The 23,322-nt window shown below is 36.0% G+C and overlaps 1 protein-coding gene across 4 annotated transcripts in view; it reads right to left on the bottom strand.

The window, feature by feature from the left end:
* Positions 1–23,322, bottom strand: part of ASPH (aspartate beta-hydroxylase) — a 188,544-nt gene that overhangs the window by 134,935 nt on the left and 30,287 nt on the right. For 3 of the 4 annotated variants that reach the window (XM_068983285.1, XM_068983286.1, XM_068983283.1), the window contains exons 2-4: positions 23,059–23,208; positions 22,267–22,311; positions 20,776–20,844 (exon numbers count right to left, since the gene is read on the bottom strand). In XM_068983285.1, coding sequence (XP_068839386.1) covers positions 20,776–20,844; positions 22,267–22,311; positions 23,059–23,208 — 264 coding nt within the window. The remainder of the gene's footprint in view (positions 1–20,775; positions 20,845–22,266; positions 22,312–23,058; positions 23,209–23,322) is intronic. The other variant, XM_068983284.1, reaches the window with a different exon arrangement.

The raw sequence follows: 23,322 nt of genomic DNA on the forward strand, positions 1-23,322 counted from the left end.
GTAATCAGAAGAATTCCGGAAAATACTTAGAAGTAAAACCAAATGTGTTCCTAATATTCTGAGGAAGAATGACAAATGCCTTCTCCATAGAAACACAGTTACAATGAGACTTGCAAAACTGGAAACTAGGAATTGAATAGGTTTTTGTGTACTGACATACAAAACCTCTGAAGACCATAAAATTGCTTATATGGAAAAACGTGTTCTGAGTACAAAGCAAACTTATAAGTAAGTTTTTCATGATTAGACTAGGTATCAAAATTCTCAATTATACCATATACTTAAGACTACATTTTATTTTGTCATTACTTTTTTCTAGGCTTGACATTTCACATCTCCTGTTTAAGCAGTATCTTTTAATTAGGCATTCTTATGGCTTTATACATATGTAACAATATAAAAGAATTACTTTTATATGTCCCCCTCAAAGGTCTCAGTAAAGTAGGACCCAGTACCCCCATTTCACAAAAATACATTAGTTGCAAAGGATAAAGGACTTAAGCATGTGTCCTACCATCTGCTGATAAAAGGGGGAGAGGGAATCATAGCCCCAGTGCTTCCAAATTTTTAATGACTAACTGAAACAACCTGGTAGAATTATTGCCACTATTCTGCCAAAAGAAAGGGAAACATGAGTGTTGACAACATACCAGCCACTCACACAGATAATGCCAGCTGTTCCCACAACCACCTAGAGGGAAAGGAGAGGAAAAACCAGCATTTCCAAGATACATTTTATAGTGAATTAACTGAGTAATCAATTTGGAGAACTGTTATCAATCCCATGGACGGAGGAGCCCGGAAGGCTGCAGTCCATGGGGTCGCTGAGGGTCAGACACGACTGAGCGACTTTACTTTCACTTTTCACTTTCCTGCATTGGAGAAGGAAATGGCAACCCACTCCAGTATTCCTGTCTGGAGAATCCCAGGGATGGGGGAGCCTGGTGGGCTGCCGTCTATGGGGTCACACAGAGTTGGACACGACTGAAGCGACTTAGCAGCAGCATTATCAATGGACATTAACAGAAGAAACAGTAGGGGATACACGAGAAAGGAAATAAAGTCAGAGGACACAGTTTAAATCACCAGACTCATTTCATGGAAAATGACATTTGCCATTAACTTAGAACATTAACATTTAAAATCATACTTGTTTATTACCTTTCTTTGTTTTATAATAGAAGTATATACAGAAAGTCCTTGTCACCCAACTAATCATTATGAGACCTCTGAAGTTACAAAGTTGTATGGCCATAACACTACAAAATACTCTATAAGCCAACTGTTTGTAGAATTAACTCCCTGGGATTCACTCAAACTTTCATGCTGATGGATATAAGTCAATTTCTTTACTAGCTTCTCCCTCATTTTGAAATGTTGCAGGACCATCTGTATACAATGCAAATCCATAAAATGAAACCAAAAATTTTGTTAAAAAAAATAAGATTTTAAATGGTTGATTACAAGCGATGGTAGAAATAAAACATTAAGGTATTAACCAATGAAACACGGAAGTTACACATCATAACTGAAGGGGAAAAAAAAAAATCAATGATGGTAAAGTGCTTCCAAAGAAAGTATTTTGAACACTAAAAGATAAAAGTTTCCTGGAAGCACTGATAGGCTCTCAAATATTTTTGAAAATCTGACCAGCTGTACTATGACTACTTCTCACATGGAAAGTGTTGTCATACAAAGTTTAAGGAAAATTATGCCAACAATATCACTTTTTAGAATTCTATGCATCATCTCTTAGAGCAACTTAAGAAGCCTGTTAGTGATATAAGATATATATATATATATACTTATATTTTACACTTTTAGTACTTAATTTTCACTTTTCAGGACTTATTCTAACTCCCAACTACTGTAAATTATGAAATTTTGTCCCTATTTTTAGTTGACGTTTCCAAAGGGTGACCTTTTGGTTTTAGTTACTCAAACAGTACGAAGCAGCAGAATATAGAAATAATTATGTATGGAGTAAAAAGCAAGCAAAACTAAGGAAGCAAGCATAATTTTAACCCATTAATCATGACCAAAAGCATATCTTGCACTGTTTTTCAAGTAAACAGTAAGTGTCAATGCATCTGCGTAAAGTGTCATGTCAACTTCAATAAAATTCAGTTGACACCTTTATTTACTGAAGAAAATGGAAGGAAAGAATATAAGCCGATTCCCAGTTCATAAGAGCTCTTGAAATGTTTCTGATGTTTAATAGGGAAGTTTGAATTCAATTTGATTCTTGAGCTGTGATTCAAAGGAAAATTCAATGATAGAACTAAAATATTTTCAAGTGCTTTGCTAAATAGCAACACTCTAGTATTCTTGCCTGGGAAATCTCATGAAAAGAGGAGCCTGGTGGGCTACAGTCCGTGAGGTCCTAAAGAGTCAGATATGACTAAGTGACTAAACAATAGAACAACAACACCAACACCAACAACAAAAAAGATGTTTATTTGCTTACACTGATTAGTTTTTCTAAATTTTTATCACCAATTTCTTAAAGTTTAGCATATATGTATATTATGCCCTGTAGGATTAATCGTCTTTCAAAAACCAGGGGAAATTTTACCAGAATGCCCTCACTAAAGGTAATTATAATTCTATGCCCTCCTCTGCAAGAGAGGGAAAAATAAGTCATCTGTACAGAAATTAACATGAAAATTTGGTACGTAAATTTAAAAACTCAATCCATTTATCTTGGCAAGATCAAACATCAGGATATGGTTTTTAAAGGCTATAATTTTATATGGTTGGTGGATATGGTTCTGCTTTTCATTCTGTTCAGTTATCAGGGCCTCCCTCTTCTTTTCCCAGAAACTCTATTCTGCAGGAAATGTCACATGGTTTGAGAGGGACACCACCCCCACAACCTTCACCCAAAGATTTCTGTATAGGAGTCAGCCTGGGAAGACGGACCCAACCCCAACTATAGAATTGGCCACAGATGCTTCCCGACCCAACCAGGACAGCTGGACTCCTACAACTTCTTTCCCAGAGCCAGCCCAGAAAACTGCATCCTTGCACAAGGATGGCTATACTAGAAAGACTGTTTCTAGGACGTGTGGAAGGCTACCACCTTCATCAAATGTTAGAACCTCCATGGAGAATAAAGTCAAATATAGATCAATAGAACCAAGACTTGAGGACAGAGCAAGGAATAATCAGCTCTGATTACAGGTGTGTACTTGAGATCTATTAATATTCACTTCAAGCCAATGCCCCGCATTTGCCAATCAAATGAGCCATAAAATTCTCCATGGTTTACTGTGCTCCTAGAATTGATCTATAAAAACAACACAATCCAGACTGATCAGCACATGAAACCCCAAATTAACACATGTGACAATTTCTTTGGGCCTCAGTTTTTAAACAATAAAATTATAGGGCTGGGTTACAGATATTAGACCAGATATTCTCTAGGCCCCCATGCTGTGTAATTTTATTATATCAGTTGGAATTCTTGTCAACTAAATGAATGCATGTGCTTGGTTTTAAGCAGGAAAAGCTACCACAATATTATGAAACATGCACAATACTTTTAGAAAATTTTACACTTATTGCTTTCTCATTTCTGACTTGAAATATCTTTAATTGGGCCAAAATCTCTGCTTTTAAAAGCTCTTCATAGAAAAAGCTGAAGAATTATTAAAAAATAAAATAAAATTTTTGTGGCAGCACTTACAATTTTGTTACAACCAACCAGGGTGCTCCCCTCAAATTCAGTAACTGAATTTTGCCAGCAGTCACCATTAAAGACTTAAGACTTCATGCAGAACAGCACAGACTATTTGTCAAAAAGTACTTCTTACTGCAATTTCATTTTATTAAATGTTTGCTGAATTCAACTTCGATCTCTAGTTAGATCTCAGATTGGCAACTCCTTAGAAATGGTAAACAAATATGATACAATCAAATATGAAAAATATGCACTATTCCAACAATAGAACTGAAACATTGTGATACAAAATGAAAGTACATTATAACCTGAAATAATTAAAACCTTTCTATAATGATTCTGCATCTGTAAAGATATCATAAACAAGTGTTCTAAAATTGTTCTTCTACATAAAATTCTCTTTTATCCAAGGCTGGTTCTAGAATACTCAAAACACAGTGAATATCCAGTGTTTACTGGGCGACAGGAGAAGGTGGGGGACGGATGGAGAGATACTGAGGAGGGGTGAGGAGTGAGGCAGCAAGGAGGGGTGAAAAGGGAGGTAAAGCAGACCGCAAAAGACCAAGCAGGAGAGAATGAAAGGAGATGCAGAAGGTGGAGCTGCGTGGGGAAGAGCCTCAGGAAGGGGCAGTCCCCAGAGAGGCGGGGGAGCTGGCTGGGCCATGGGAGTGAGACATGCAGGTGGCATCCTGAGGAGATGCCCTCAGAAGGGCTTGCGGGGGGGGGGGGGGGGCGCCGTGCAGGAAGAGAAAGACAGGAAGGAAAGGGGAAGGAGAAAGGGAGTGGAGGAAGAAAAGAGTAGGTGAAGAAGAAAGGGAATGCAGGAAAGAGGAGGGAAGAAAACCAGCCAACAGAAAAAGAAGGTAACTTCCTAACTCCCTATTTCTCATTCCTAAAACTTACAAATCACTCTGCGTATAAATGCTATTTAAAAGTTTAAAATTCTTACTTCACTCCAATGAAGATGTTCTATTTTAATAAATTCATTACAATTCAGATTACATATACATTTATCTGGATATATGATCAATAAATTAATAAAAACAGACCTTATTACATCACATTTGTATTACATATTTTTTAAAAACTTCATCTTCTAAATGTAGGAGCATGAGACAGGTACCTCAATTTCAAAGAATTTATTTGCTGAGCACCAATAAATATATTCTGTGGCTACATGACACATCTTCCCCAACCAGAGCAATACTAAGCTTTCTATGCCCTTTAGCAGCAAATCACGATGAAGCTTATTACCATTTCCGACTTGCTGCTGCTCCAGCTTTAGCTCTTTCTCTTCTGGTTACTTCCCTTGGCTAAGTGTGTCTGTTTGGCAGAGCTTCTCTCTTCCCTTCTCTCATCTTTGTCTCTGGGTGCCACTTTACCAGGAACATCCTTGATATTTGTGGATTTCCTTCTGTTTTCCTTGGCTTTAGTACCTTTCTCCAGTGCCACTTTCTCCTTTTCTCTGTCTTTTTTACCCCTAGGAGCCTCTTTCTTGGAAGCATCTGAATCTGCAATCTTCTTATCCTTCCGATCATCCTCTTTTTCTCTCTTCCCCCTTTTTCTGTCTTCAGGCTTACTTTCTTTCCTTGACTCCAGCTTGTCTTTTTCCTTCTTGAGCTCTTCTTTAGTGAGTTCTTTAACTTTCAGGTTTTCCAATTAAAGGAAAGAATGTTTATTGAAGGCATCTCAATTCATAGACAGCAACTTAGTGCAAAAATATTACCTTTTTTTCTATCTCCCTACACAAGAGATGATCATTCAAAAAGTGACTTTCATCTACTAGTTTTAAATTGGCTAACAACAACAGGTTCAAACCTCTATGTGGTATCAGCTATAAAAGAAATGCTAGAATCATATTTTTCTAGCTTGCAATATTGTGTGCTTGTCTCAAAACATGGTTAACATGCAAGATTAATAAAATGAGCCCATCTACAAAGGCAGCACTTTACTAAAAGTGTTAACAACTCACATTTCACAGCTATTAACAACATAATTAAAGGAACACTGGCAATGTAAGAACAAATTTTCCGTAACTTACAAGTATCTGCACAAAGATAATTTTAAAATATTTAGCTCTAAAAAAAAATTCTGTCCTTAAAGTATTTGCATTTGCATTCCTTGGAAACAAATATATTGCACCAATGAAAAGTTAAATACCATTTAATTTTCTCAGTGTAAAAAAATACAATTTCCATGAATATGAAATTTTAAGGTTGTTATCTATAGTATCTAAAATGACAAAGAGAACTTCTTTTCTACTCTTATTCAGCATCATGGAATCAGTATTCCTTCAAGTACATTTCCTGCTATTTTATGTAGCGCCACTCCAAGCTAACACCTGTGCTGTCTATGCCCACAGGAGAGACAACAATTGAATCTACAGGTGACTCCAAATCTCGCAACAGGTGCTGCTTTCAACTTGCTTTAAATAAAGTTTAACAGTCCTGACTGCAAAAGCTTTGAATTTCAGCTTCTTGCTTCTCTCATTAAGAAATCATAAGAGAAGCCAGGTGTTCACTGTATAGTGTTGCAGGTAAGCAGAAACAAAAAAGAGATTTCTTTAATAAAATATGGAGGATGTTTCTGCACATCAGACTGTCAAACTTATGCAGTACAAAATGTGACTCAATTCTTCCTGGCAATTTTATTAAAACCTCCTAAAAATACACAATAGAATTCATAAATCACCAACCGTCCTCAGAGTCCTCATTCTCCTTCAGCGCCATTCAGAGTGACACAGAAAAGGTCGCTGGCAAAGGCAGAATGCTAGTACAAAGCTGGCAGGTCTTACTCTGCACACAGTTTTAAAATATTAAATTTTTAATGTTGAATTTGCCTCTCTAGATCAAGGAGCAAAATTATACTTTATTGGCCATTTATTTCATAATTATTTACATAAGAATAAAATGGTAAAAATTCTGTTTTCTTCCCAGGAATTATTCAGGTGCGATACTAAAGTTAAAACATTAAAATTTCTTCCTCTTAAAATTAAAGCACAAATCACAAACCCTATAAACCACACAGTAAAAGTCTGACCTGTTAATGTTTCACCAAAATCAAACTACAATGTGCCAAGCACTGAACACAAAAAAATACTCCAAGTTTATGTATATATGTATAAAAAGCATGCACTTTCCCCATGCCCCTCTCCCTAAAGGACAGAAATATTTACAAGTGTTTCAAGTGAACAAGAAAAACCATGGGGATATAAAATAAGCCTGCAATAATAAGTGTTAGATCATACAGAATGCTTAACAGGTGTAATGATTTTCAATGAATTAAAATATCAAATACAGCAAATTATATGCTGGCATAATGCAGTGCTCCAGATTATAAGTTTTCACTTTACTGAAAATTACAAGTTTGATCACACTAGCTTTAATTGTGCTCTAAGGCAACATCAACAGCTTCTGGAGAAATGAAATCAATCGCTGATGAATTCATCTGTACTTCCAAATTAACTAAAAAATTTAGACTGAGAAATGTTTTAGAAGAAAGGTAGGCTATGCATACTGCAAACTTAGTACGTGTAATTTAAAGACTATTACAAGGTTTTGATAATTTGAAAAGGAAATTACTTAAAAGCCTGAGGCAGAAATTTCTTTAGTGAAATCTTGATAAAACTACTTATGACCAAAGGTGCACCCAAAACCAAAAAGCGGTAACGTTTAGCATTAGTAGCTGCATCTACAAAACACATCTATAAACTGTCATGCATTTTCAAGCATTAAACTTGATTCACTCAAGGCTAATTTGAAAAACAGAAAATACCTTTAGCCTTGGTTTTTCTCTTGGCTAACCCACCAGGTCCTTCTGTTGGTGTTTACAAGATGAAAATAGGTTATAAACATAAAACAGTAAGGTAATTAAAAAATAACTGTCTATAAAATAGTTAAAACAGATGCATTGACTAACAAATTTAATTCACCATTTAAAAAATACACTCCTCCAATATACAAAACTATCTATCATTTGTATGTCATTTTAGAACCTTTATCTATAACCAAAAACTACATTTTTTTTTCAAAAAAAATTTTTTTTGATTTAATTAACTTCACAACCTGCTTTAGATCTGAAAGAACTGTTGGCTTTAGAAATGTCTAATTACCACTGGGAATGACATTTTCCTCTCACTGGTTTCGAGATGCCAGTGGACTTCTGCTTAGACATGGATGATTAATTACAGGCACCAGAGTTGAAAGGACCTGGGGACCCCACTCAGTCATCACTGTCTCTCAAAAATAGGCCAGCACATTTATATAGAATTTTACTTTTTATCGTCTAAATTATCATGGCTTTACCCCCGTAGCTTCAAACTTTTTCTATAAAAAACTACATGAGTAAGAATTATACAGTTACAGAGGGATATATTTACTCTCCACCTAAAAAGTTTCCAAAGACTTTCTATTTCCTCTCTAGGCAAATGAACGTTCTGGTAATGCATTTATTTTTTAACCTTCTAACAAATGTCAGTGAGTTGGACCATAAAGAAAGCTAAGTGCTGAAGAACTGGTGCTTTCGAGTTGTGGTGCTGCTACTAATGCTAAAGACTCTTAAGGGTTCCATGGACAGCAAGGAAATCAAACCAGTCAGTCCTAAAGGAAATCAACCCTGAATATTCACCGGAAGAACTGATGCTGAAGCTGAAGCTCCAACACTTTGGCCACCTGATGCGAAGAGCTGACCCATTGGAAAGGACCCTGATGCTGGGAAAGATTGAAGGCAAAAGGAAAAGGGGGCAGCAGAGGATGAAATGGTTAGACAGCATCCCCAGCTCAGTGGACATGAATCTGAGCCAACTCCGGGAGATAGTGGAGGACAAGGGAGCCTGGCGGGTTATAGTCGATGGGGTCACAAAGAGTTAGAACAAGACTTAGCGACTAAACAACAAAAACACCAAACGTCAACACCATCTCCCTACAATTTCATTCCCAGCCAGCTGATGCTCCCAGTTCTATCTTCTGTTCACATAAATGTTATCTTACACTTATGCACAGCAAACTTTCCAAAGTGGCATTCCAGGTTGCCAATCCATTTCCTGGGTACACCAGGATGGGAAATCTAGTGACGCCTGCTCATCTCCTGTGGATACAGTGCCATGTACAACCTGTCCTCTACAGTGAAGGTCTTGAGCGCTGTCCCAAGAAAACCCCTACACCCTTTTACACATACAGCAAGTCCTCTACATACGAACAAGTTCCATTCTAGAGAGTGTTCGTAAGTCTAATTTGTTCATTAGTCCAACAAAGTTAGCCTAGGTACCCAACTAACACAATCAGGTATATAGTACTGCACTGTAATAGGTTTATAATAGTTTTCACACAAATAATACATAAAAAGACAAACACACAAAAATAAAACATTTTTAACCTTACAGTACAGTACCTTGAAAATTACAGCAGTACAACAGCTGGTATATACAAGGGCTGGCATCAAGTGAACAGGCAAGAAGGACTGGAAGAGGGAGAGGAGGTGCGAGATTGTAGAGCTGAAGGACAGTCAGCAATAGGAGACGGAGGGAAAGCTGCAATTCACTCATGCCTGACACTGATGGAACACATGTTTACATCTTTGAAAGTTCTCAACTTGAAGGTCTGTATGTAGAAGACTTACTGCACTCCTGCTGGAAACCATGGAACCCCCTCGCTACGTTTCTCAAAACCATGATCACACTCCCACTTCCAATATGAGATATTTTTACTCCTGTTATACCCTTTGAGTCCTCTTCCATTCCTAAATCCCTTCCCCTTTCTCTTTGTGGAAATTTGTTTCCATCAAATGCGATAGTTCACGTGAGAATGGTCATTTAGTTTGGTTGAGATATCACCACTGTCATTCTGGAGAAAATAAAGTAATACTATATCTTACCACTGACTACATTATAAACAGAAATGTGAATTAGCTGTTCCATGTGGCTATCTCTATCTGTCTGGTTATTTGATATACATATATAACCAAAACCAGTGTGTGTGTCTGACTACTATCTTTCACAGACAAAGCCCAACTGTTTCCTAAACTATCAAGAACAGCACACCACCTTGTAATACTGAATGCTCTCTTGGACCACTCCCCAATAAAGTATATTAAGATAAAATATAAAACCCATTCTTTTAATGACAACTTTAAAATTCATGAGTATCACCCAATGTGCAAAATAAATTAGTATAAAGCATGAAAAAACACTTTTAATGATGCTACTGCCCCTCCCCCCCATTTCTACACATTCTTGACTGGCATGCCTAGATACTCCCTTACAAAGCAGAGTGGTGGGAATCGGACTATCCCCTTCAATATTATGATGTAGTCAAAACTGGTGAAAAGGCTAGAGTTAACTTGTGTCATAAGCAAGCCAACACGTTAAATCAACATCAGATTAGTTGATTAGAAAAGAAAATATAAGTATGTGATTTAAAGCTTTGCTTTTATATATTCCTAATTCCAAACAGAATTAAATTATCATTCATATCAATGGCTAGTGTGGACTCTCCCTGTAATACTGTGCAAAATCAACAACGTACCCTTTTTCTCCTTTTCTTTCTTTATGACTATAGCCAATGCAGAGGGCAAAAAAAAAAAAAAATTTAACAATTTCATCAAACAATATAATTCATGATAATAATTCCCTAAAAATAATTTCTAAATACTATGGAGAAAACTGTATCAATTGGAGTCTGAAAAGAAAGCATCTTTGTACTCTTTTATTTGGATGAAAGTTGTTTTTATTGATAGAATATGTTCTAATTGAAGGCAATGATCAGACAAGCATTACGATGTGACTATGGGCAAAGAGAATGGCAAAAAAAAAAGCATCATCATGTTTGCTTTTTTTTTCCCTGTAAGTTTACTTTGATGGTTTTAAAATGATTATTATTAATAGCTCAGTTGATGCTTTTGGGATTCTTATACTGAAAATTAGGGGAAAAAAATTTTTTTAAAGCAGGTCTTATATTTTTCTCTTAGAACCTGAGACAGTTGCCTAAACGTAATTAATGTTACTGTGGCAACTGCCTCAGCGACACTACCTCAGATACATTTTCCAAGTGAAATGCTATGGAAGAAGTTTAAATGCTGAGTCATGAAGCCAATGGTCGGACCTGCGGTTCCATCACAACTTTAGAAGACTGGCTCCGTTACAGAAACCCAAGTAGGCTTTCAGGGAGTTGGTCACAGAATCGGCTGGCTGGGTATCATGTCATATTTAGGTCACCCCAGTCACTCCCACTGTCCCCGGTGAGACCAATGAGTCACCCCGAGCCTGCCTCGTATCTTCCTCCTGCCTATCAAAGCATCGTGATTTATTTCAACGCCTATTACCAATGAGCTCCAGATGCCTAAGAGAAGATCCTGTGAGTTAGCCTGTCACTCTAGAACCTGAGTCTAGTCTTCGTAAAATACAAGCGAGGACGTTATACACCAAAACAGAAACCTGATGAGCGCCTACAGTACAGGGAACTCACTCAGTGCTCTGCGGTGACCTCAATGGGATGCTGCCTCACACTGCTGTACGGTAGAAACTAACACAATATTGAAAGCAACCATACGCCAATTAAAAAAAAATAAAAGATCCAGTTGCAAAACACACACAAAAATGAGGCATAACTAAAGAAATACATTTTTAAATGTGTAAGTAATATTATGGCAATAAAGTTGAAAACAAACCAAAAAACACTACACCAATTCTCTGTTTATTTTTAAATTGATGGCATAACAATATATCACAGACATTTCTGAAAAAAGGAAGCTACAAACCTTCCACCCATCAAGGATAAGGGAAGATCAGAACATTGGAGAATTGAAAGACTAAAAATTCAAGAAGAGATTACATCCAGAGACTAAGAGCATGAATAAAGATAAAATGCAGACTCAAATGCAAATGAGATAGCAGAAAAATCACCTGAAGACCTTTACTAGCATAGGTCAGGTCACTGTATTAACTTCAAAGTGTCAATCACTTCTCTTGAAAAAAAAAAATATACCCAATAATGTTTTCACTAATTTAAGCTTTAAAAAAAAAAAAAAATCAGTGTTTTATTATACAATGAGTAATTCCTAAAGTTCTCATCACCAGGACCAACCCCAGCAAATATTTAAAAATACCCTATGTTGGGCTCAGCTTTGAAGAGTCAAAACCAGGCTAACCTCACTCCCAACTTCAAGGAGTTCAAAATTTAGTTCATATCTACTCCTGTGTGTCACACGGTTATCTCAATAAATAATCAAGGCAGAGAATTCAGTATACTGTTTCATCAATCAGCTTGTGATGATAAAGTCTGCATCACTGAATTTTATAAAAAGTGTGCACATCCATAGTGATCAGAGAAATTTCCATAGCCCCAAAATGCAGAAAATGACTTGTTTCATAGAGCAGGATCTGATTTAAGATGGGTTACTGAGTGTCAGTCCCCAAAAGGTGTAACTGCAGGTGTTCAAATTCATATCTGTCTATACTTCTATCTGCTTTTGCTAATTCTCCAAAATTACAAACATCAGGACAGACAAGAAAACATTTTGTTCCATCTAGCTAACTGTAAATGGGAATAACCAGAATTCAAGCAGGGAAAAGTTTTTCTTACATGTTTGCATTCAGCTCTAAATGATAGGGAGGTAATTTCTAGAATAAAGAATCAAGTGCAAGATGAAAAAGCAGTATTGTTGATGTTCAGTTGCTTAGTCATATCTGACTCTTTTGCAACCCCATGGACTGTAGCCCAGCAGGCTCCTTTGTCCATGGGATTTCCCAGGCAAGAATACTAGAGTGGGTTGCCATTTCCTTCTCCAGGGGATCTTCCCAACCCAGGGATCAAACCCACGTCTCTGGCAATGGCCTGAGGCAACTGGGAAGCCCGAAAAAGCAGGAGTCACCCAGTATTCCATCATGTCCAAGTCATCTGCAAGATACAGCAAGCTGGCAGCTGGACATCAGGGATCAGTACCCAGGAGATGCCTCTCCAACTGACTTAAACCGCACCCCTCACATCCCAGGGGAAATGAGGGCTGAAAGAATCTGAAGTGCAAAAATGAAGTCCTCTAAATGCCACCTCCTTGCTTTTGCACCAAATTCCAGAGAATTCAGTGCCTTTTCAATTGGACAAAACACAGTTTCATCTGAGGAAGGGCAGCTTGGAGGAGACAAGGCCATGTGAACTCAGAACACAGTCCTCAAAGTGCTTTCGGTTGTTCCAAACTGGAAATGCAGAGTAAGTATGTCCGTGATAAGTTGCTTCAGTTGCATATGACTCTTTGCAACCCTATGGACCTTAGCCTGCCAGGATCCCCTGTCCATGGGATTCTCCAGGTAAGAATACTGGAATGGGTTGCCATTCCCTTCTCTAGTGGATCTTCCCAACCAGGAATCGAACCGGCATCTCTTATGTCACCTGCATAGGCAGGCGGGTTCTTTACCAAAAATACAGAATGTAAAATTCCTTAAGAACTACATATACTCAAACTAACAATTACATTTTTGTCTTGTTTTGTTCCTAAAGCTTAAGAGACACAAGCTAGTAAAGGATTTCTATGATCAAACAGAAAATGACACAATAAATCCTTAGAAGATTAAGAACTATAACATATACAATAAATAAAATGTAAACGAGACCACTTCGATCAGCTTCAAAGTACTTTATACCAGTTTGGCAAATATCTTTATTTTCTCACCAAAGCAAGCCGTGGGCACAAGTTGAAGGCTGTCACAGAAGTCAGGGGTTCACCAGTTACCTGGATTTTATCATCATCAGAGGCTTTTCAAAGGGCTGATCAGCAGGGGTACCAAAAAAATGGCAAAGGAAACCACATCCTTATTTTTCACTTACAAAAATTCAGCATAATTAATTTCTGTACATAAAGTGTACATTAGTATTGTGACAAAAAAGCAGTCTGATGAAAAATTAATGATTCTGAATATTTTTAACACACAAATTTCATTATTTACTTCTCATAAACTGATCAAACATCTTCTAGAGTTAGTAGCAATGAAGCATTAAGAAACAAGACTGCCTTAAAAAATACATCTCAGACGCTGGACTAAAGGAATTTCTCTGAGAGTGAGGCTTAAGACTCTTTTTGAATTTAAACCTAACAAACTCTGATATGTCACGGTACTCAAATTCAAAGTGAAAAAACATGATAAATAGGACAAAGGCAGCATAAGCTTTCAGAAAGAACATTATTAAATCCTACTTGTTTGCTTCAAAATATTAACATTCCAAAATTAGAAGCTTTTGATTGTCAGAATCATTAACAGAATGAAGCATATTCCTTGAATAATTAGGAAAAGACAAACTAGGGTTATAATAATCATTTAAGCGTTAGATCATTGTCCAATGTACATGTGTGGTAAGTCTCACAGTCCTGTCTGACTCTTTCAACCCCACGGACTGTAGCCTACCAGGTTCCTCTGTCCATGGGATTCTCCAGGCAAGAATACTGGAGTGGGTTGCCATTTCCTTCTCCAGAGGATCTTCCCAACTCAGGGATCAAACAAACATCTCTTCTGTCTCCTGAATTGGCAGGTGGGTTACTTACTATTAGCGCCACCTGGGAAAGCCCCAATGTACAACACATGTATCTGTTTCCAAAAGGAGTTATGAATAATGCTTTTAAAAGTAAGATTAGCAAACTAGACAGTTTCCCCCAACACATGTAAATATTAAGTCAAGGGGAAGTTGATAGGTTCTAGGGTGCTGATTTGAAATTTTACTTTCAGGCTCTTATTTTGACAGCCTGCAAGAGAGATTTCTAAAAAAGAAACTAAGTTGGTCATATTCCCTTCTGAAAAAAATGGTGAATAATCTACTTTCTGAAAGCAACTTGATTAAAAGGGAAAAAATAAGAATAAGTATTTGAAAAGTAGAAATTATAGTTAAATAAAATGTTAAAAAAACACAAATATTTTCCAATGTAAGCTCTATAAAGAACCAAAGCTAAGCTAAGTTTCACAGAGGCTCAAAAAGATGTAAAAACATGAATCACCACTCTCAAAAGGGGAAAAAGAAACTAGGAGTCTTGGGTTTTATTGCTCTTAAGCTGTAAGAGCTTTATTTGAGGTGGGAAATGAATGAAATCTCATTTTAAGAAATGCATGTTATCTATGTCTAATAATACCATTGCTCTTGCTATCACTGAAGCAAATGCATTTTAAATGAATTAATTCAAAAGTGTTTTTAAGGTTTTCTAATGGCAAAAATAGATTAAGAAAAATTTACCACATCAATGAATTTAATTTTAAAAACCATATTATACCTAAGCCAAAGCTGATGGCCAATTAATAAGGTAATATAGGAAAAAATGGAAAAAGACCATAATTTAGGATGAATAATTTTAATATGTACAACATTATTTAAGATACATATTCACATTTTCCTTCCTGTGTAATAAGCCTCCTTTAAGAAAAATACAAATTACTTTCTCTGGATGTATATTTGGAAATGAAATTAAAAATAAATTTTGCTTTCATAGAGAGAAAGATTCAGACACACTACTATCTGAAAACAGCAATTGAACTACCCTAAGGCAACAACATGGGGTTATTTTCAAAGCACCATGAATACAGAATTTGACACTGAAATCTGTTATTAATCCATCTGACAAATCAACCTAAACAAATTACAATAAAAAATATCAGCTTTTTAAAGAGCCATAATTTTACACATCAATCAAGTTAAGGATCAACAGAGAAGCATTGAAGGCATGAATCATGCTAGCAATATTTTTATAATCAATTCCACTGTAATCATCTTAATGAATAGCATGTTAGAAAGACAGGCAGCAAGGGTTAATCACAAAACAATCTATTAAGTTTCTGAATTTAGTTCAGTGAGCACATGAGTTGAAACAAAACGATACAGAAACCAATTATACTACCAAGAACATCATTCTCAGCACTTTGTGAACCACTAGGAGGAGAATGCTGCTTTCCTCAAGTGGGAAAGTCAAGCAGGGGACTAGTTAGGCGCTATACTGGGGGAAAGATCACATGGTTGCCTTGTATTGTCCCATCAAGCTGCCCCACTGCATGTTAAGCCCTGGGTGAGCGAAGGAAAGAAAGAAGAAGGAGACTGCTTCGGGGGTTCATAAGCCAGTGACTTTAGCCCCTGCATCAAAGTTATTGGTTATGTAAATCCAAGATGACGCAAGTCTTGCCCTGAACCCCTTCATTCTGTGACGTCCCATCAACGCCATCTGCGGTCTCACTTTCTTCTTCTTCTTCTTCTAGCATTTCAAAAGGAGTCATTATATCATAGAGAAATGAGAGGAAACCATAAAACCAATCTGAACTTTCCTCTGCTAAAATATTAAGGACTTCCTCAAGAGAATCAATATTTTCATTACTGCCTTCTTTGGTCAGGCCTACATAAGGATAAAGGAAGAGAGAAAGAGAAAATGAGAGCCGTTAAGTGGAAAAAAGAAGTGTTGGAAGAGTGATCTCAAAAAAGGATGTGCATCATGGTCAAGGACATTTACAGAAAAGACATTTTGGAAAATAAAGAAATGGGCTAAGATGCACATCTTACAATCAACTCTCAATCATACGGACTAAAGGAAAGGCGGCTGGATCAATCTTCAGCCAGTCCCTCACTGGGTTTCTCATCAGAGAATTGAGAACCCAAAAAATACAAAATTGCAGCAGCCAAAACTGACTCACCCACTTCAATGGGAAAAGTGAGTAAAAGTAATATGAGGATAAAAAGACACTTCTAACAAGCCCCACCTCTCCTCATTTAGCACCCAGATATTATCGAGAGTTGATTATACAAATATTTACATACATCAATAAATATTTACATACACCAATAAATATTCACTGAAAATAGAAACATTTGTTTCATCAATTTTTTTCCTTTTAGGAGCTGGAGTTAATTTAGGAAACTCTGGAATTAACATGATTAGCAGGCTTACTGTTCAGCTTCCATAAATGGGTACCAGTGTGCTCCAATTCTACCAGATAATCAACTTAAATTTTAACACTGTAAAATGTCAGCTTCATTATGCTGTGATTACTTGACTCATGGTCCTATAATTCTGACAATTAAGAGTCAGCCAGAATTAATAATGATTCATTCAGCCTACCAATATGAAACGTGATCAGTCACCTGCACTGGGAACATTCCAGAGTTCTCTACTTATCAGCTCCTGAAATTAGCTTCTACTGCAAAGATCCCTGATACCTGTTACTTTCAAGTCTTGGCCCCCATTAGACCCCCATGATGGAAAGAAAGCAACAAATATATTGTTTTTATCATTTGCTGTCTTCCTGTGAAGAATTGGCTTTGAGTATGACTAGCCTCTTGCTTCCAGCAGGTCTCGAAGTCCACAAACACTGTCAATTTCTATAATTTTGACAGGGTGGAAAAAAAAAAAATCAGGCTGGAGGGTTCTGGCTGTAAGAAATGTGAGCATCCATGATTGTAGAGCTTTACAGGTTAGAACCACCTAATTCAGTATTCCTGGCTTTGGCAACACAAAATCTGTCCACAAAGCATAACTACTGGCAGGTAAGCGATAATAATAAGACAACTAGTCTAATATTAAAGGTTATAGTGAACTTTCTCTGTATTAGTCCACAGAAGATCTACACTGCACCATTCTTCATGTATCTGGGGTGGGGTGGGGGACACAAACTACAGTTGGTATTTAGATAACTTTTTGATCAACCCAGAATATCTCTTCACTGAATTGAAGAGTTAACTAAAGCTATGAACAGAGATCTGTCTTCCCACTCAAGACTGGATGGAAATATCATTGTTTCTTCTTGTTCAAAAAGAAGCTACACATAGAAGCTGTATATTTAGAATAAATGGGCATCCCATGTGGCTCAGGCGGAAAGAGTCTGCCTGCAATGCGGGAGACCTGGATTCAATCCCTGGGCCAGGCAGATACCCTGGAGAAGGAAATGGCAACCCATTCTAATATTCTTGTCTGGAAAATCCCATGGACGGAGGAACCTGGCAGGTTACAGTCCATGGAGTCGCAAAGAGTCAGACACAACTGAGCGACTAACACATATTTAGAATAAATATATTTCTTGTTCTCCATTTTCCAGTATAAGTAATTTCAAGTATTAAATATAAAATATAAAACTTTACTACCCCTCAGTATGACAGGCTGAAGTACACAACAAATGGGCAGAAACATTTAAAAAAAACTAATTACCCAACTATGCAACCTTTCTGTGGTTCTTAAGACGAAAGAACTAGTCCTAAGAGAAGAGGAAAATATGTTCTGGGTACACAATTCTTTGTCTCTAAGAGAAGGCCTGAACCAAGGAGCAGGGTGTGAGTGCCTTTGACTGGGCAACAGCCAGCCTTCCCTTCTGCACACTCATGCACCTGTCAATCTACAAATATTTATCAAGGCTCTACGAGTTACCTTCCCTTTTGTTCTCTAGCCATACCTGATGCCAGCTGAGTACCAGTCGCGGACAAAAGGATAACCATGTGTCATGTTACTCTAAGAAAACGTTACTCCTGAAGCAATGTTACTCTAAGAAAATGTTACTCAGTATTTATTCCTCTTTCCTATTGATTTCACTTGGGAAACATATTTTCAAAGAATATATTTTTGGACAGTATAACTTTCAATTATCCAAACCTAAATCAAAGACATTTATTTTAGATAATGTGGCCACAAAACTAGGAAGCCATATAAACAAGACCAGGCTTAGAACATTTTCAAAGTATACCATAAGGGCCATGGCCAGAAATAAATAATAAAATGAATGATAGCTATTGATCTTGATATACTCATGTATTTCATTTTCTCTTTATATTTTAAAAGAAAAGCCAAACTTTGAAATGTGAAAGAAATGTAAATATGAATGTATACATATCCTGAAATGGATCAAATTTAGATACATGCAAATTTAAGACTCCAGGAAGAAATACTAATGAAATAAATGCCAAACCTATGGAAGTTCAGCATAACTAGGAATATTATCACACCTGCCCTGCCAAACTCTCACCTAATCTCTGACTTCCTCCTTTCATACCTCTTGGGCATTCCCTCTGCCTTAATCCAAAGCTGTTATACTAGAGCTTCAGCTTCTCCAAGGAGAGCATATCCCAAGGTCTAGCTCTTTCTGGGGTACACAATCTGCTCCCCCATAATCTCTCCCTGATCATACAGAGCCCAGCAGCACCTGAGCCCCCCAAAATTCACCTGGTTCTTGAAATCACCCTCCAGTAACAGAGGCACAACTCAGCGACAACAACCTCACAACGTAGAAAAGAACTTTAGTCATAAAACTCAACTCCCATCAAGCTTGTAGAGTCATGCAGAGAATCTAAATGCTATAGAATAAGGTTAGAGGACAAACAGTTCACATTCGTTTCCTTCATCTTTACCAAAGCCACAATCCAACTGTGAATTAGTACACATAATACAGTAAAACAGTGTGTCATAGCCTTTTTGCATGTAATGGTCAAGTTACCAAATGAACCTTCACGTTCACCAACTGGGTTCTACTCCCAGTATATGATTCTTATAAAAAGATCAGGTTACCATTTGCCCATTCCACATACATGGCTACCCACAAATGAGAATGTTCTAAATTACAGTTAAACTCTTAATGGCTGCTTAAAAATACCAAGGGGAAAAAATTTTTGAAATCTAAAATTCTAAAAATCAACTTATTAATGTGAATTTGAAGTAGAAATAAATATGTGCTAAAGAAGATATATCATTTTAATTTTTAATAGTTGGTGTTTCCTAATAGACCAGATAGCTGATTTTAAGCATCTTAAAAAAAAATAAAAACAAAAAAACAACCAAATGTAGTAGGTAATATTATTTCTAAAACAAGGAAACTTGGCCCATATGAAGCTATTTTTAAAATAAAAAGCCCTGCTATTCAGAATTTGTCATTTACAGAAAAGTAATAAAATAGAGTAATTAACCACTTAAAGGCAAGCAAATCAGCATTGTTCTAAGTTTTATATGATTTTCTTTCTTTCACATGCCAAGGATTATAGTCTTCTGAGGACTTACTGTATTTACAGAAATCCAAATTTAGATATTTAGTGACAAAATTATATAGAAAATTCTATTATGGTTAAGACAGGAAAAGAAATTTCATGGGTACTGAAAGCCTTCACTGTTAAGTAGCAAATATAATTCTCACTGAGCAGTAACAAATTAACAAAGTCAAAATTAAAAACTTTTATTATATTTCATTAGTTACAGATGTAGTACCTCCCATTTTTTCATATCCATAAAATATACACAAAATTGTGCGAGAATTTCTTTATGTTATTATTCTATGAAGCTTATTATGCAATACCTTACCATATTTGCTATTTTTCTAAAGACTTCAGTGTAAAGTGTTTTGGTACACACTATGCTATATACTAAACAAAGGAAAAGATGCTGTTTAACAAGCAGAAATACATATCTCATCAGGCCAGATTATATAAAATTTGTATATTAAAATTAGCATCATCTTTTATAGCATAACTGCATGTTAAAATAAATGAAAAAAAATCACCTCTTTATCACAAAAAACATCTCAATGATGAAGACAGGTATTTCTGGTGATAAAAAAGAAGGGTCAAGACTTAAACAAAACAAAACAAAACAAGAAATCTGGCCAAAGACTACTAGCTTATATTTTAATGTTACCTTCCAAACCTTCATAGGACATTCTGAGACGTTTACTACCACTACTTTATTTCAAAATGAATTTATGTAAGCTTTTAGAAATTCACACTTTCAAATGGACATGAAATAGGCCAAATGATGCCAAAGAATGGCTGTAATTACCGTATCTGAAAACAGACTAGGACATTAAATTTTTAAATGCTACATTCAAAACATAAAATGCTTTAAATCTAAAAACACATATAAAATGATATTACCAATTAAGAACATCTGTGCAGGAGCTGTATACTTATCTATTTGTAAAAGTAACTTGAAATGTGAGAGTTTAGGGAAAAATAATTAAGCTATTCATTTCATCCTAACAAGAATATATACTGTGGGAAAATACCTTCCATAAATTGTAAATGATTGACACAGACATTATTAAAACTTAAATATTATTTTGCTTCCAATATTTTAGCGCCACTAACTTAAAAAAAAAAAAAATGTGTACTTGCCTAATAAAACTTTGGCATCATCCACATCAAAATCTCCATCACCATCAGCATCATAGATTCCAAGTTTCCCTACAAGAGGAGAAGCAGAGAAGGATACGGGAACAAAAGGAAAACCAAATTTAATAATGTGTTACTACTTCTTACAGTCCTGCATATTAGTTATTAATGCTACCAAGCAAGGCAACTCTTTGCTCCTTTCATTACAAAAAGCTATGCTAAATGATAGTCTCACTTAAAAATGAAGACAGTTCACTTAGAGATAAGGAAACATTCACCTAACAAATATAAGAAATATAATTGAGATAATATTTTCTTTCAGGGCTTAACAATACCCTGATATTTAATCATTTCAGAAAAATATTTTTAAATTTTATTGCTAAAAATATTTTAGATAAAATTTTCAACATATGTAAGGAACAATACGGATCCACTTCTAACAGTTACATGAAATTTAATGTTTCTACAATATAGAAGTTCCTCATATTATCAATCTTCAAAACTAAATACCCACAGAGTCTCAAAGACCATGTATAATTCACATCAAGTACAAGTACTAAAAATAAAAGGATAGATTTATATTTTATAATAAGGACTTATGACAAGCATCATGAATCAACCTTTAAAAAAGACTGTTCTGGAAACAAAGTATGTAAAACAGGCCTTTTGAAATTACAAAGGAACACTTACAGTTATCTTACTGAAAAACATAATTAGCACCAGTCACCTACTACTAAGGAAAAACAAAAAGAAAAGACTTAAAACAGACAAGCTGAAAAGCCAGTATTAGCAGAGACTTACTCCTTCAAAAACACTAAGTATGAATTTTAAGGCATAATAAAGTTCTATCATCTCAGAGCACTGTTATGTTCAGCATTTCAAATGTGAGTCAAATACATTCAATTTCCAGAAACATCCAAAAATCGACATGATTTATAATTCATCACTGGACAATGGATGTGAAGAGGTATATTAATTTCACATTTTTAAACAATATTTTAAACCACATTCACAAATACAGTATCAGTACTAAAACACTAGTTGGCAACACTGCCACCACTTCTTATTAAAAAGTAAATTAAAACACTGCATAACAGCACGAAGAACTTTGGAAGTAGAATAGGTATGACCAACCTGGACCCTCCCAGAGCCCTTGTCCTACTTAGGAAAACATTTAACGTGCTATGTAGACGTCTGGTTTACAAAGCACACATATATTGAAAATGATAATAGTAAGAAAGATAAGGAAGTTATCATTTCTATACTTAAGAAAATATAAATGAAAAGCACTGGTCTGCAGTTGAAGCTACATACAGTACCGTTCAAATGATATTAAAAAAAAACAGAAACTCTGTACTTTCTGAGAAATTTAGAAGGGAAAATTGGTCCTATCACTTACATTCTGTAATGCAGGCGATAACTAAAATAGTAGCCTGAAGGTGCAGTTTTAGAGACTAACGCAAGCAGACTTAAAACTCGTCTCCAAGAGCCTACCTTGAAGCACCTCTGACAAGTTATAACGGAAGTCCTTTGCCTTGGCTGCAGGCGTGTAAAAACACAAAATTGTTACTTGCGCTTAAATACTCTGAAATTAACAATGATGACAGCACACAAATAAAAAATCAGTGAACTCTACATTTTTACATATTTACAATGCTGAATTTTAGAGGTTAGGTGAATTTTACCTCAATTACAAAAAAAAAAAAAAAGACTTGATCAAGTGTACCAAAAGAATTATGAAAGTTAAAAAAAAAAAATCATGAAAAACTGAAGTGATTATGGGGAGAGAAAGGGGAAAAGGAGAAAGAAGGAACACAACTATCAGAAGTAACATGACAACTTCCTCCAAACGGTGTACAGGGAGGGTACACCTATACACGAACTCACACACACACTTGTCCTCCCACAATTTCAATGAGGACACAGAAGGGTATGCTTTGAAATGTTTTCTTTAAGTCAGGGTCTTGCTAGCTGTGTTTATGATCCATTCATGGGTCCTTGAATAAATTCAGTGGCTCATGACCTATTTTAAAAATTCATAATAGAACAAAATGGAATAGAAATGATAGACTATTGCATGTCATGGAAGTGTGTACTGTTTGATACAATTTTTCTGTGTAAACAATGTAAGTCTATTTTTATTTCAACAGATCATGTTCAAAGAAGTTGAAGCCATCACTCCAAGCTAACCCTGCTAATGTCCCCTTTTCTTCCTTCCCTACTGAGAACCACTGGAAGGCTACAGAAATTAACAGTACTAATAAGAAACAACATGAAGACCCTTACCTAACACTTCTTCATAATCAACAAGATCAAACCAGACCACAGCTACTGATGTCCAGACTCCGAGCAGTGCGATGACCATAAACCACGTGAAAAATGAACTTCCAGAAAGTCCTCCTTTCCTCCCGTTCTTGAGTCCTCCCTGCTTTGTCTCTGTTAAAAAATAAAAGAGAGAAAATGTCATTATATAAGAAGAAAAAGCTTTATTGAACCTCTTTTCACTGAAATATTTCTCCAGGAATTTGATAGTGCTTACAAAGCTAAATC

This window comes from Capricornis sumatraensis, chromosome 11, assembly GCF_032405125.1.
Source record: "Capricornis sumatraensis isolate serow.1 chromosome 11, serow.2, whole genome shotgun sequence".
Classification (NCBI taxonomy): Eukaryota; Metazoa; Chordata; class Mammalia; order Artiodactyla; family Bovidae; genus Capricornis; species Capricornis sumatraensis.